Raw genomic sequence first — 15,134 nt, forward strand, 5'->3', positions numbered from 1 at the left:
CACTGCTACATATTTCCCATTGTTTTCAACACTTTTTTCTCTCATCCGAGAAACTAAAATATTAGATATATTAGTGATTGGTTTAGAAAATTTTAAGGCTTCAAAATTTGCTAGACATCGTAGACGTTGAACAGCAGGAGGCGCATCGAATGACAGCCGATTCGCAAAAGGTGATATCCTTATGAGCCTGAAATTGAGAGACAAGTTCAAAGTTCACATGAGCAAATAATAACTAGTACTTGGGGATATGACAAAATAGCAGATGGCCTCAAAACTTCAAATCGGTATTGGCTTCAACCAACCTTTCTTCGATCAACTTAGGGAGAACAATATCTTCATAGAACTGAATAGGAGACCAAGCCTTTATCTTGAAATTAAATGCATTACTCAGATTGTGACCAAACCGCTCCATGATGAACTCAGGCACCTTGTCAACCACCCGGACATCATTCTTTAAGCGTTGGATAAAGTAATCCTCATCATAAATATCACTAAATTTGCTGTATAAAAAAACAGATGTAAGTAGCTTTATTTGTGCTGTAACAAGCAAAAAACGTGTTATTAGTTGGGAGATTTTTATCATTTGGCATGTTACTGGATAAAAAAGGTTAATTATTTTCAAAATCACCAGAATGTTAACAGTAGGTTTACGAATGAAACCACAAACCATGCACATAATAGATGTTAGAGAAAGATGAGAATATGCATGGTGGTCTTTCAAGTGGCTTACTGATATAAGCTAGCACTTTAAAACTCAGTATTCAACTCAATGAAGTATCAGAAAATAAACATAATGCCCACAACTTGTGGAGCGGTCACCTGGATGATTTGTGGCAGGGAGATTTATTTAACGATCACGTCATCTGTTCTAATACATCTTGGTATCAGACTCCATAACGTTGTTGGACACGTCTTGGAATCAAGCTCCATACCGTTGCTGGACGCACATTTAGGTGAGGCCCAAACAACATCGTACTTGTCAAAAATTTCGGTCCAATTTGATTTTTTTTAGTCTAGTCTAGTTCAAATGCTTCCTTTGATATAAAAGTGCAAACCTATCAAGCTCTAATCCATTTTTTTTCATCCTCATGCCTTTAGGTTATAAGCTGTGAATAAATTCACCCAAATATCATCTAAACATGAACATTTTGACCAGTCAACACAACTGAATTCCAACCTGAATTTTCTGAAATTCACTCTTTTTGGATGGGTACGAAATTTTTCTTGTTTTGAATCCCAGAACCCTGGTAAGGACTGCTACAGTTAGTGTTTGTTCTGACTATTGTGGGTGTGATGATAAATTCAACATTCAGACACTAACCCAAGGATGCAATGACGGGAATACAGAGATAATGACAGGACACATAAAAGTCAGTAGGAGAGGGAGGAACACCTGGGATCCCTCCAAATACTGTGATAGTGAAAGTTTGGGATTACAAGAGTTGCATTCAGAAAACCGGCAACAGCAACTGCATTGCAAATCTGCAAAACATTTTTTTAAAAAAAACAATAGGAATGAAATCAGCAAACAGGATTACAACGTAAACTATACAAAGTGATAATGGTGATGAAGGCCCTCTGATGGAAGCTAAATACCGATGTTCGTTGTTGATTCAAACCACCATTAGCCTCAATGTATATGTAGCCATTTGATTCAGGCAAACCTACCAAAGTTAATCAAATATCATTATATACTTATATACTTCCCTCAAGATAAAATGCATAATACAAAATAGCACCTCTTAATAAAACACACAAAATAGAGTGACATGTAAAAGTAAAGTAAAATATGTCATCCACAAATATTGCAATCCAAAGGTTCACACGCGTCTATCAACAACTCATTAGCAATTTAGCATTAAGTGTACTTGCTCATAAAATGTACTCGTATATAAGCAAAATGCTCAAAACCTGAGCTACACTGACCTCAGGACATGCACCAGCCAGGTCTGGAAATGCCAGACCTTGCTCTTTAGGCCGGCCAAAGGCCAAAATAGCCCGATAAGATTGATGAAAACGTATATCTTAGACAATCTTTGTTACTTCAAGATTTTAATAAGAAATACAATTCAACATAAGGCCCAAGCCTATGTTCTGATGTAGGTTGTAATACAGAAATCACTGCTGAGAACGTTCCATTTTTTTATGAAAAAGATACTTTAGAAGCCATAAGCCTGAAACTGGTGAGCCAATAAAAGGTACCATATGCATGCACCTTTGGCACTTGGCTATACACAACTGCACATAAGATCTGTCAGACCGGGTCATCATGAAATAATCAGGCAACCCAAACCAGAAAACATTGAATGGTACTTTGAGGAATAGAACAAGCTTAGCTTCTTTCAAAATCTACATACCAGCATGAATTGACTACTTTTTGAAATTAGAAATATCTACAAACAGTCTCAACCTGTGAATTATTAAAAATAACTTGCAAAATGGAAAATTTGTGTACCGTTGGTATTATTGCTTATGCAAGGTCTCCAAACACCACCTCTGTAAGCATGCCGCCATACAGTTGCTAGCTACAAAAGTTAGCAATATCACTATGAATAAAATGAAACACAAATACGAAACATCCACACTTAACTTAAGAAAAAACATGCAAATAGGTGCAGGAAAAGTTAAAATGGCGATTTCAAATCAATAGAATAAATAAAACAACAATTTTCTACCATGCAGAATATACTACACTTTAACATCTGCCAGCTGACACCTTATGTATACTAACACAGCAAATCCAATAAACAGTAAAATATCATTACCCCAGCCGGCCAGCCCTAAACCATTCCACAAGGGCAGACAAAATTTGCATAGGTTACACAACAGATGTGATGATAGCATAGCACATATGCCTTCTTACCGAGAGAGTTAGGTACAAGGGTATTGATACAACAGGTCAGATGCATATGTTATTATCTGCCATAGACCTAGGCCATTTTCCTTGAACTATAGGGAAATTAGTCTCACTTAGTTATCCTAAGATACCGAGTATCTAGGAGTTGAGAAGGTAATTTGATTTACAAAAGTTCCATGCATTTCAATAATAATCTCAGGAAACTTGTTCTGTTTTTTAACTACAGCAAATTTGGCAATTCATCGAGAACAATGCCAAGCATTGAGGGTGCTATAAACGCAAAAAGATGTGGATTACACAAATCCTCTGTAAGGACCATGTAAACACATAAGCCTATGTATCTTACAATATGTTTTTAAACTACACACAAAAAGGTGATATGCAAAGACGTGCCTATTATCGGTCACACCAGTTATTCTGACAAAATTCCCATGTCTCTGACCAAGCCAACCATTGTCTGTTGATTGAATAATATTCCATGACCCCCACAATCTGAAGCAGGTAATCAACTGGTGAAATGTCATTGGTTTGGTGCTGTCATTCACTACACACATGCCCGAGCTAGCTTCATAAGAAATATAAAATCTGTATACCACACATGGTTCTATGAGTTTACTGCCACTCTCCAACAACTAGAAGTAACTTAATCCAAAACTTCGACCAAATCAGCCACCACTAGAATAATCAGAACACCGACTACTACTCACGAGAGCACACTTCACTGTCTCTGCTCGGTTAGTTAACATCCTGAATCTTAGTTGTATCAGACGATCCAAGTACGGAACACCAGAACTTCCGAACAAGCTTTAAACCCACAAAATACTTCCATCATAAGCATAAATTCCCAGTCCAACAGATGGGGACGCCGATGCGCAGGAGTCACTTACCGCGTCGGTGGCATTATCGGCGTCCATATCGGCGCGGAGGCGGGCGTAGAGCTGCGGGCTGCGGTACACTGACCCAGGCGCCGGGCGCGAGATGATGCGGGGCACACTGTCGAGCGAGATGGAGCCCATGTAGAGCAGCATCGCCGCCACGTACAGCAGTGGCGCGAAGAGGAACACCGCCTGCCTCCGCAGCAGCGCCGCAAGCACCGCCCGCGCAACCCTCCGCGCCGCGCCCCAGCCCCAGCCCGCGCCCGCGCTGGCCCTCGCCGACCACCCGCCCTTCGCCGAGGCCCTCCTCCCCCACGCGCGCCGCGGCGACGACGGAGGCGACGGCACGGCCGCCCCGGCCCCCGAGATGCCCAGCCGGCTGTACGCGTGGTTCTGCATCGGAACGTCCGGGCCCGGGACCTCCTAGTATGGGCGACCTCGCGGCTCGCGCCGCCCGGGCTCTGAGCTGGAGTCCAGAGCTCGAGTTAGCGCTTCTCCCACGTGATCGCGCCCCCGCGGCGGCGTGGAGCGGGACAAACGGAGGGGACCGGCGGCGGCGGCGGCGGCGGCGGCGGCGGCGGGCCGGTGGCGCTGCGCTTTTGCGGAGGGACGGCGGGGGCGCACGTGCGCGGCGCGTGACCGCGACCGCGTGCGCCGTGCGGGCTCGGGGCTCGACTCGACCGCTCTCGCAGTCTCGCCTCTCGGGTGGGGTGGCAGTGCTGGTTAGTGGCCCGGTGCGGTAGGGGTGGGGGTGGTGGTTTCGGTGCGTCGGATTTCAGAAAATTTGTGCTTTTGAGGCGTGGGTTCGGTCGCACGCCCTTGCGCTGACCGGGGATGGGGATATTTGGCTTTTTGGTTTTGTTCATTCATTCATTCGGGGGGCGGGCGCCACAGGGAATAGGATTGACGTGGATTTGGTCATTTGGAAGGTTTTATTAACGCTTGGATTTGGGGACGGGTGGCGGACAGTTGTGTTTGGTAGTAGATGCGCTGCGATCTCGCTCGCCTGCGTCGTGATGGGTACACGGCGGTCTCACGGTCATATAGATGCTGATGTGATGAGTGCGATGGGGTGACTGGTGAGGTACGGCATGGATCGTGTCCTTGGTGGCTCGCCATGGGCTTTCAATGAGGCCTTGTTTAGTTCCGAAAAATTTTAGAAAATGGACACTGTAGCATTTTCGTTTGTATTTGACAAATATTGTCCAATCATGGACTAACTAGGCTCAAAAGATTCGTCTCATCAATTTCGACCAAACTGTGCAATTAGTTTTTATTTTCGTCTATATTTAATATTCTATGCATGCGTCTAAAGATTTGATGTGACGGAGAATGTGAAAAATTTTGCAAAACTTTCTGGGAAGTAAACAAGGCCTGAATCAATGATCATTCGCTAGTGGATTGACAGGGACTGCTTCATCACGTCACCACATGACGGGTAAATTATATGCATTAATTATGCAACGTTGCTAATTTTTTTTCTCTTCATCGTACAAAACATTTACACATCTTTATATTAAAATAGAGAAAATGTTCGATACAACACGGCTTAACAGTATTCTAAGAGGGTTAATGAAGTTCTACATGGACGCTCAGGACCTCTGTAATGTCCAGCTAAATTCATGTGACGTATCAATGTTTCTATAAGTTTTATAATAGTTTTATAGATACCAAATAAGCTATTAACTTAGCAAAAATGTTGACATAGTACAATATAAATGAAAAGAAATGATCAAAGTTCTAGGAATAACTAGTCTATTTGTTGTTCACAGCACGTGTGAGCTCTCGAAAGTAAGATATGAAATTTTCGACTAACCTTTTGTATTACTCCTATGATTTATTTATTTTTTTACTAAAGCATATATGGACTGTTTTTAGCATGGTTTTACAAATATGATTTCAGCGTGACATGCCAATGCCAGTTTGTAACCTAAATGCGCGTGAGGTGTGCAGACTGCGGAGACGCCACGTTACCCGAAAAAAAAACTCTTCCGTTCTGTTTTGTGAACCCCCGTGGATGCGTTGAGAAGAAGGTCTCGCATTTGATCTGTTTCGTCGTGTCAAAGTTTTGTCTTAGAGTGCCATGACATTCTCTCGAGAATATGTCTTTGTCTACATGTTCAAGGAAAGAAGTAGGAAAAAGTGTTTTGCTCTCGTGACTCTTTGTACTCCGTCCACCCTAAAATATATCCACCTTGATTTTCAATTAATCAAACAATTTAAAAGTTAATATAAAACATATTAAAATATACTTGGGCCTTGTTTAGATGCGATTTTTTTATTTTGACACTATAGCACTTTTGTTTTTATTTGACAAACATTGTTCAATCATGGAGTAACTAGGCTTAAAAGATTCGTCTCGCGATTTACAGGCAAACTGTGCAATTAGTTTCCATTTTTATCTATATTTAATGCTCAATGCATGTGTCGTAAGATTCGATGTGACGGAGAATCTTGAAATTTTTTTGGTTTTTGGGGTGAACTAAACAAGGCCTTGTTATGAAAATGTATACCACTATTAACCTAGCACTAATACTTATGCATCGTAAAAAATAAGGAAACCTAGCACTAATATATATAAACTCTATCTCTATGAGTATCTTAGAAAGACTGACCTGACAAAGTTAAAGATTCACGAAGTTACCACAAATCTCGCTATCGAGGGGATGTCGCCTACCATTAAAAGTATATCACTGTTAAATTCTAAATAAATTTAGGAAAATACGAGCACTCCATGCCAAATCGAGGGCTTCAATTTGAGTGAGCAGATTCTGTCACAGGTAAACTAATCAGTTTGCAGATGTGTATTTGTAATATAGGAGCCCCGTGAACGTTGATGGAAAGGTGGGAGGATTTGAGGCTAAACATTCAAGAAATGTCAACAAAGGTAAAATTAAATATATAAATATCAGCCCGTCTAGCTCAGTCGGTAGAGCGCAAGGCTCTTAACCTTGTGGTCGTGGGTTCGAGCCCCACGGTGGGCGTTGTTTTTTATCCTTGTTTTCTACTGTGGTCCTCTTCCTGCTATTTATTTGACCTGGGTTTTTTCCTTGTTTTCTACTGTAATTCTGTTCCGGCTATTTATTGGCCTTGTTTAGTTCATCCAAAACCAAAAACTTTTCATCAATCTTTTGAGTTTAGTTAGTCCATGATTAGACAATATTTATCAAATAAAAACGAAAATTCTACGATACCCTAAATCAATTTTTTTTTGACCTGGGCCTTCCGTGCTACTGAGGCCCTGTTTAGTTCCCCATTCAAAAAAAATTCATCCATCATATCGAATCTTTAAACACATACATGGAACATTAAATATAGATAAAAAAATAAACTAATTACACAATTTGGTTGAAAATCGCGAGACAAATCTTTTAAGTCTAGTTAGTCCATGATTAGCCTTAAGTGCTACAGTAACCCACATATGCTAATGACAGATTAATTATACTTAATAGATTTGTCTTACGGTTTCCAGACAAGCTATGTAATTTGTTTTTTTATTAGTTTTTAAAAGTCACTTTCGGAACACATCCGATGTGACATCAAAATTTTTCATATGCTTTGCTTCCGGAACACCGTCATTGCATGATTGGAGCTTTGGAGACGCCAGCAGGTGCCCACTGTCCAGTGTCTCCTTTTGAGCAGAGTCTACACCTGCACCTGCACCTGCACAAGCGTGCTCAACAGTCAATCGAACTGAAGGGATCAAGTCGAACTGAAACTGGTCGCTGATGACCGACGAGATTAATCAACGATGACCGACGAGATACATACATCAACAAACAGGTTGTTTTCAAGTCCGGGACCTGGAAAACGCGGCACCGACACAGGTTGGTGTTGGTGTTGGTGTTGGCGCTGGTGAACCTTGAAGTGGTGTCATTCAGAGCAACACAGTGTCGTACTGATCAGCAATCGATTCGAAACGAATTAAACAGGATCTTGGCAATGACAAGCAAGCATACATCAGGCTCGACTATGCACGGAGCGGTTCTACTGTACTCCCTCCATGCACAAAGAAAAATACTGTGAGACTTTTTTTAACGAATTAAACATTATGGGATTTGTAGCAAAAATTGAGGATCAAACAAAATAATAATTTGTATACCCTTCATAAGTAATAGTGAACACTGATAAACAGTTCTGAACAATGTCAATATAATGTCAAAACAATATTATAGTGTCTTTCTTTACGTGACATTTTTTTTAATTTTCTTTATGGGATGTATTATGTATAGAGCACGAGCGAAAGCTACTCCTCAGTCATCACACCATGACACCATACGACCAAAGCGGGAAACTATGATCCTGTTTGGTAATAGTTTTTTTGGGGAAAATTATATAATAAATAGAGATAAAGTATAGTTAGTATACGTTGATCTAACTTAGTTTCTGTGTTTTAATACAAACTAGGTAGCGTGCCCGTGCGTTGCTATGGGACAACTAAATTTTTATACTAAAAACACACAGATCACATGAGAAAATAACAATAATATAAAATTAAATATCAATATTGAAGTGACACTTAATCCAAATAGCAAAGTTCTTGAAATTATGCAAGTTGTTTCTTTCTTGCTAATCCCAGTGGACAGTTCTAATCACTGATTAGTCTAATTAGTAAATTCACTGTTGCCTTTCTTTCGTTCGTTCGTTTCTTGCTTTTCTTTAAAGAAAAGAATAGCTAAAATTTAATGTAGATTTTGTTAGGCATGTTTATGCATTTATGGCATTGCTCCAAGACATGATTATTATATCTTCCATTTTTTATAAAATTCATTTAGTGCAGGAGCAAATTAGCATGTGAAAAATAGAAAGAAAAAAAGGCAAACCAAGCGTAGCTGCATGGTGATGAAAGAAATTTCTCACCTCACATCTACTGCAAGGAAGAGACAGCAGGGTGGTGCACAGTCGGGGTTTCGAATTGCAAACTATTTCTGAAGCAAAACTTCAGATAGCTAGATAAGTAACAGGATGCACGATACATGATGGAATGGTGAGGCATGGATCTCCTTAGGTGGAATGGCAAGTACTATCCCTAGTTCTAATTGGAATGCAGCAAAGAAAACTGCAATTTAACTTCCAACATCAGTAGTGCACTAAAATCTTATTTTCACATGGTTATTGCTTAATGACATAGGGGCAAAAATTGGTACAGCTGCACATCCATGCATCTTTAAGAAAATATTTGCTCGTTTTAACTTAGTAATCATATGTTTTTTCTTTGTAGAAAATAGAAGGCCTTCAGAGCTACACAAAGCACTGACCTGTTCTCTATGCTATTTATGTGACAGACCTATTTTAGAAATTTATTAGACTAATTTAACTGGACTACTATCATATGTTTTTTCTTTGTAGAAAATAGAAGGCCTTCAGAGCTACACAAAGCACTGACTTGTTCTCTATGCTATTTATGTGACAGACCTATTTTAGAAATTTATTAGACTAATTTAACTGGACTACTAAAGCATATTGGGAACTTTTTTGCAAAATCATGCATTAAAAAAATGGCAACAATTAAATGTTTTGCCTTTGGTTAATTAGTGAGCTAAAATAAAGAATTAGAGAAATGAAACACTACAAAATCTAACATTTTTAATAGTCTCCTTTGCTCACACGTGACACAGCCAAAGAAAGAAAGAAGGCAAGAGTACGCTATGACTTCCTTTATTGCAATTGTAATATATTCTAGACACAAAGTGAATTGCGGACTATGGAAGGAGGAATGTCATGTTTCATGGCCCTAATGTGATCCTGCAATGTGGCAAATTGGTGCTCTCCACTGTGCTCACCACCTTAATCCGTGCCACAACTACCAACAGACATGAAACACATCCATACTAAGAATCATAAATTCAGAATAATGCCGGCACACACAAAGTTCTTCCTGCCGCACATTTTTTTAGCACCAGCCACTTCGTCGAGATGCCCATCAGCTGCCTGATCAACCGTAGTAACCTAAAGAGGCAATTTTTTTGTTTCTTTTAGCACCAGCACAAACTGCAGCACAATGTCACACGACAGGGGGGAGGAGTGCTCACATTGCTTATTCAGTCCAAATTTAGCCAAGAACTCTACCTGCAGATCAGGGGATGCTGGGGCCACCTGAGGTTCCAAATTTTCAGCATCAGTTATATCACATGAAACTAATAGCTTACTTCGTCCTATAGAATTAATGCTTGTTGAAAGTGACGCCAACTGCGCCTGGTCGTAACTGCATAATTGTATTAATCAGGTCCAGTTAATGCTCCCATCCTAATAGTAAAAAATCAACTTAGCAATAGAACATTCAGAAATAACATTTGAGCACAAAAGCATATATTTGCAAGCAGAGAGGCAGCAGAAACACATCCAACAATTAAATGATGGGTAAAAACCAACCCTAAATTCCAAATCAGTGTAAAAATAATTAGAGGGCTAATAAGTATTGAGATGCTAGTAATGCATGAAGTACTCACGGCTTTGCAATCTCTGTAATATCAAACCAGAATCAAGGCCTTTAAGGGAGAAAGCATGAGTAAAATAACAGCATAATAACAATTTTCTTGTAATAAACATATAAACTATTAGACATTGAAACTTGAGAATGCTCTGACCACAAATGGTTGGTCAGCAGCTATCTCCAAAAGATCTCCTCCTACAAAATTTAATTCGAGTCAACATAATAAAAATGATATAATAAACCATGGACTTCTTCTTTTCAAATTGGTAGGGTCACACAGCATTAGCGATTGTAGCAAGTTTGTGCTTCTTCTTTTCAAACTTCTCCGGTAGGAAAAAGGACGCCCATTTTAACCATAGCTTTAAGCACCTACAGGAATACAAGATTCAACACTTCCCAGAACATCACAGGGTATAGGTTATCATCAGCTGCTGGCTTAGGGAAAGGAGAGGAAAGAACATGTAGGTGGCGATGAAGAGTTGCCAAGATACAACAAGCTGCCACTTTCTTCCTAGCCTCATCTTCCTTCTCAACCCATAACTTATGCTCTATCCCACAAAAATAGCAATGGCCAATTAAAATATAGATTTCTGTCAAAAAAAAATAAAATACAGATAATTCAAGCATTCATGGATGGATGCCTTGCCAAGCATTCGAAAGCCTTTTACTCAGCAGGGAATTTCATCAAACACCGTACATGCAGGAGGTCGTGGCAGGGACGCCCGGCTACATGGATCCGGAGTTCGTCAACAACGGGAGGCCGAGCGAGGAGGCCGACGTCTTCAGCTTTGGCGTCGTCCTTCTAGAGCTCGCCTGCGGCCGGCGGCCGACTGCCGCAAGACCAAACGCAACGGTGACTCCAGTGCTGCTTATTGACTGGATCCGCGACATGTACCACAAGAACACCGTTCTTGGAGCGGCGGACCGGCGGCTGGATGGTGAGTTTGACGACCGGCAGATGAGGCGAGTGCTCGTCGCGGGCCTTTGGTGCACGCATCACGACCAGAGCCAGCAACCGCCGATCGCAACGGTCATGGATCTCCTGCGACGTCAGGATGCCGAGCTTCCCATCCTTCCAGAGATGCATAGTCCTGCTACTGCCTCGGTCCGTTCCCTTGAAGAAATAGCTTATGGCGACTTGGATTTCGTCCGTGCGCGCGGCCAGCGGGCTCGCGGCGGCTCGCGGCGGGGGGCACGACCACCGGCGTGCGTGCGGCCAGCGAGCTCGCGGCAGGGCTCGACCACCGGTGATCGAGAGGAGCGGGGGCAGCTGCGCGGCTCACTGACCGGAGATTGAGATGCGGCGCGGCCACCGCGGCGGTGCTTGACTCGCTGACCGGAGATCGAGATGCGGGGAGGGAAACCAGGAATGGCGAGAGAAGGGAAGGAATATATTGTTTCCTTTAATAGGAGGCTCGGGTCGCTTTCGCAGGTGGGGAACGGCAGGCGGACGAAAAAATTGGCTGCACCAAAAAATGTTCATCTTTTACTCTTTTTAGTTGTAGAAGAGTAGCAAGATGACCACACAAGACATGATAGCTAGTTTTTTCTCATTGTAACTACTGAGATTTTTTGACTTAAAACTTTAAAAGTAGTTTTAACAAAAAAAAATCTTTGTTTGATAGTAGTTTTTTCCTAGCTAAATCATCTTGCATGAACTCACCGTTATTGACCAATTTCTTAGCTTAAATTATTAAACGTCTCTCATCTTCCATTTTATTCTAGTCATATTCCATGGCAATGTGTAACTTCTACGAAGGCTTTCAAAATTTAAAATTCAAACCATATATTGTACCTTACATAGGTCCACAATAATATCTCAAATTTGATCCATGGTTGTTCTACTTATTCCATTCAATTGTCCCACTTCATCAATAATGGTGGTGATGCTAAAACTTTTTAGCATTACACATTAAGGCCTTGTTTGGATGTAGTCTGATTTACATCAATCCACATGTGTTGGGGTGGGTTAGAGTGAGAATTGAACTAAATTCTACCCTAATCCACTCTAACACACGTGGACTGAGGTGAATCCGACAACATCGAAACAAGGCCTAAAGGAGTTTACCAACGATCTCAAAGCTACCATGAAAGAACAACATGACGGGGAAGGAGCAGTGTTTGAATGATTTTTTTATGAACATGCCAACATATTGGTGGCTAGCTTGGATAACTCTTATGCATGTGTTGCTTGTAGTTTCCTTATCCTTTATTACATGGGAAAATCAAATTGTGAATTGTATACCATCTTCTCTTCCCACAATACTTGGTTCCTTTTTTAGTACACATCTTAATTAAAATAGATCTAGACCATTACAACATTGAACTATACGATCAATGTGGCAGTTTATAACACTCAATGTTGACAAAGATGTTTTTTACTTATAGCAAAAAAAACTTATAGCAACACAATGACTTCTTTATTTATGTTTCCAACACATGGGAAGCAAACTACTCCCTTTTGTTTTCAATGTGAGATATATTTGAGATTGAATTTTGATTTATGAGGAGTAGTGTGATATTAGTTTTCGTTTTTAGAGTCTAGGAGAAATAAATCTTAGGTTAGAAGGAGTCTTACATCTTATATCATCTTGGATAACGGAGGGCTCATATAGCATGACGTTTTTCATATAGCATGACGTTTACATCAAAGGGTTATTAGAGAGGGAGAGCTTCGTCAAAAAAACTCGCTCTTTTATAGTGTGATGATGATGATTCTAAAGAACATGATGAGTTATTTTAAACACTATTTGTTGTATATAAATTAGAGTAGAGTGCATAGGGAAAGACAAAAGGAAAATATAATAAGTTACAAAAAGTTCAACCCTCGGCCGAAGGTGATCGAGACATCGAGTAGTCTGCCGGCAACCCGTTCTGTGGAATTCGTTTCCCCAGGCCCAGCCAGTGGCGGAGGGAAGGGGGGCTGAGGAGGAATTCTTCCCGTCCGAACGCTCGGACGGGAACCGCCGTCCGATGTTTCCCGCGTGGACCTTTTCCCGCGCCGGGAGCCGAGGCGGAACGAGTGCAGGAATCGGCAGCCAGGTACGTTGCGTTAGTTTTTTTTCCTTATTCCTTTTATTCTTTCCTTTTCCTTTCTTTTTCTTTCCTTTTTGATTTCTCTTTTTCCTTTTCGTGATTTATTTTTATTTTTATTTCTTTTATGTTTTATATAGTTATTTTTATTATTATTTTCACTTTTTATATTTTATATGTTTTTTTATTTCTTTTTTATTTTTTTCCTTTCTTTTCTTTCTTTTTCTTATTATTTTTATTTCCTTTTTTCACTTTATCTTTCACTTCTCATTTCTTGTTATTTTCATGCTTCTTTTTTATTTTTTATTATTTTGTGTTTTACATATTTTTTATTATTCTTTTCACTTTCTTTTATATTTTGTATGTTTCTTTTATTTCTTTTTTTCATTCCTTTTTTTTCTTATTACTTTTATTTTTCTCTTCACTTTATCTTCTACTATTTGTTTCATGTTGTTTTTCATTACTTTATTTTATTTTATTTTATTTTTCTACGTCTCCAACACATGCGCGGTATGAATTTTTATACAACCACTGGGTTCAGTATTTTTAGATGAACTTTTATCTAACTAGTAAGTTGTTCATTACTTTCCTTTTTTATTTCTTTTTAATTTTTCTTTTTCTTTTCTTATTTTTTATTTTGTGTTATTTTACAGTAATTAATTATTATATTTTTCATATACATATTTATTTCATATTTTCCAATATAATAATCATTTATTATTCATGTTTTATGTTTTTTTCTCTTCTTTGCTATTTTTCATTTTTATATTATTATTGTTATTACTATAATTGATTAATTTTAATTTATATTCTGCTTTTTATTTTCTATATTTCATGAGATGTTTATATGGTATAGATTTATGTTCTACGATATTTCATGTGGTATATAATGTTATGTCCTGTGATGTTTTTATAATGTTTCTGTAATATAAATTTGATGTTTTATGATACTTTTTGTGATGTTCACATATTATAAATGTGATGTTCTATGATGTTTGTATGTCCACATGGTATAGATGTAATGTTTTATGGCGATGTCCGTACAGTATACATGTGATGTTCACGTCGTATATAATGGTGTTCTATGATGTATTTCATGATGTTCATGTAGAATACGTGTGGTGTTCTATTACGTTTTTTGTGATGTTCTATGGTGTATCTAGTGGTGTTTACTTACTATATACGTGATGTTCTACGGTATATTTAGTGATGTTCACTTACTTTATATGTGATGTTCTATTATGTATTTAGTTGTGTTTATGGTTTATTTAATGTTGTTCCTGTAGTATATATGTGATGTTCTATTATGTTTTCTATGTTTGCACAATATACATGTGATGTTTTATGATGTATATAATGATGTTCACATAATATATATGCGATGTTGTATAATGTATTTAGTGATATTTTATGGTGTATTTAATGTTGTTCACTTAGTATATGTGATATTCTAGTCTATTTAGGACGTTTAAAAAATATACGTGTTATATTCTTTGTATCTTTTCTTTATTATGTTTTCTCTTATGCTTTACTTTAAAATTTATTGTCATTTGTTTATGTTATCTGTCTATATTTATTTTTATATCATATTATCATAAATCTAAACTAGAATATTATTGTTCTGAACTGAGAACATTTTTTTATTGAAGACGGAACATTGTTTCTATAAACCTAGAACATCATCTCTGCCCAATAATGTTCTATCTTTGTAGGATAAATATTCGTTAATAAAATATTATCTAAATATATCCATGTGAGATCTTATTTTGAAGAATTTATTGTAACAAAACCGTTGGTGTAATCGAAATTTAATTTTAATGATTAGTATAAAAGTTATGACTTTTTTAAATCTGTTGAAGACTATTTAATGCGTCAGCTTAGTTGACGTGGAATGAGATGAGCATAGGTCAGTCTAGAAATATCTACCCACGCGCTG

General features: G+C 38.8%; 1 protein-coding gene and 1 non-coding gene across 3 annotated transcripts in view; one reads left to right on the forward strand and one right to left on the reverse strand.

Moving 5' to 3' along the window:
* The window catches only part of LOC8057781 (uncharacterized protein At1g04910), a 6,014-nt gene extending 1,608 nt beyond the window's left edge, over positions 1–4,406 (reverse strand). Inside the window, exons 1-6 of one of the 2 annotated variants that reach the window (XM_021456670.1) lie at positions 3,745–4,406; positions 2,456–2,525; positions 1,597–1,664; positions 1,394–1,482; positions 303–500; positions 1–187 (exon numbers count right to left, since the gene is read on the reverse strand). The exon at positions 1–187 is cut by the window's left edge and continues 18 nt beyond it. In XM_021456670.1, the coding sequence (XP_021312345.1) occupies positions 1–187; positions 303–500; positions 1,394–1,482; positions 1,597–1,664; positions 2,456–2,525; positions 3,745–4,131 (999 nt within the window). In that variant the 5' untranslated portion in view covers positions 4,132–4,406. The remainder of the gene's footprint in view (positions 188–302; positions 501–1,393; positions 1,483–1,596; positions 1,665–2,455; positions 2,526–3,744) is intronic. The other variant, XM_002458699.2, reaches the window with a different exon arrangement.
* Positions 6,644–6,716, forward strand: TRNAK-CUU. The gene has a single exon. It is a non-coding gene; the product is annotated as a tRNA-Lys (tRNA).

Source organism: Sorghum bicolor, chromosome 3, assembly GCF_000003195.3.
Source record: "Sorghum bicolor cultivar BTx623 chromosome 3, Sorghum_bicolor_NCBIv3, whole genome shotgun sequence".
Classification (NCBI taxonomy): Eukaryota; Viridiplantae; Streptophyta; class Magnoliopsida; order Poales; family Poaceae; genus Sorghum; species Sorghum bicolor.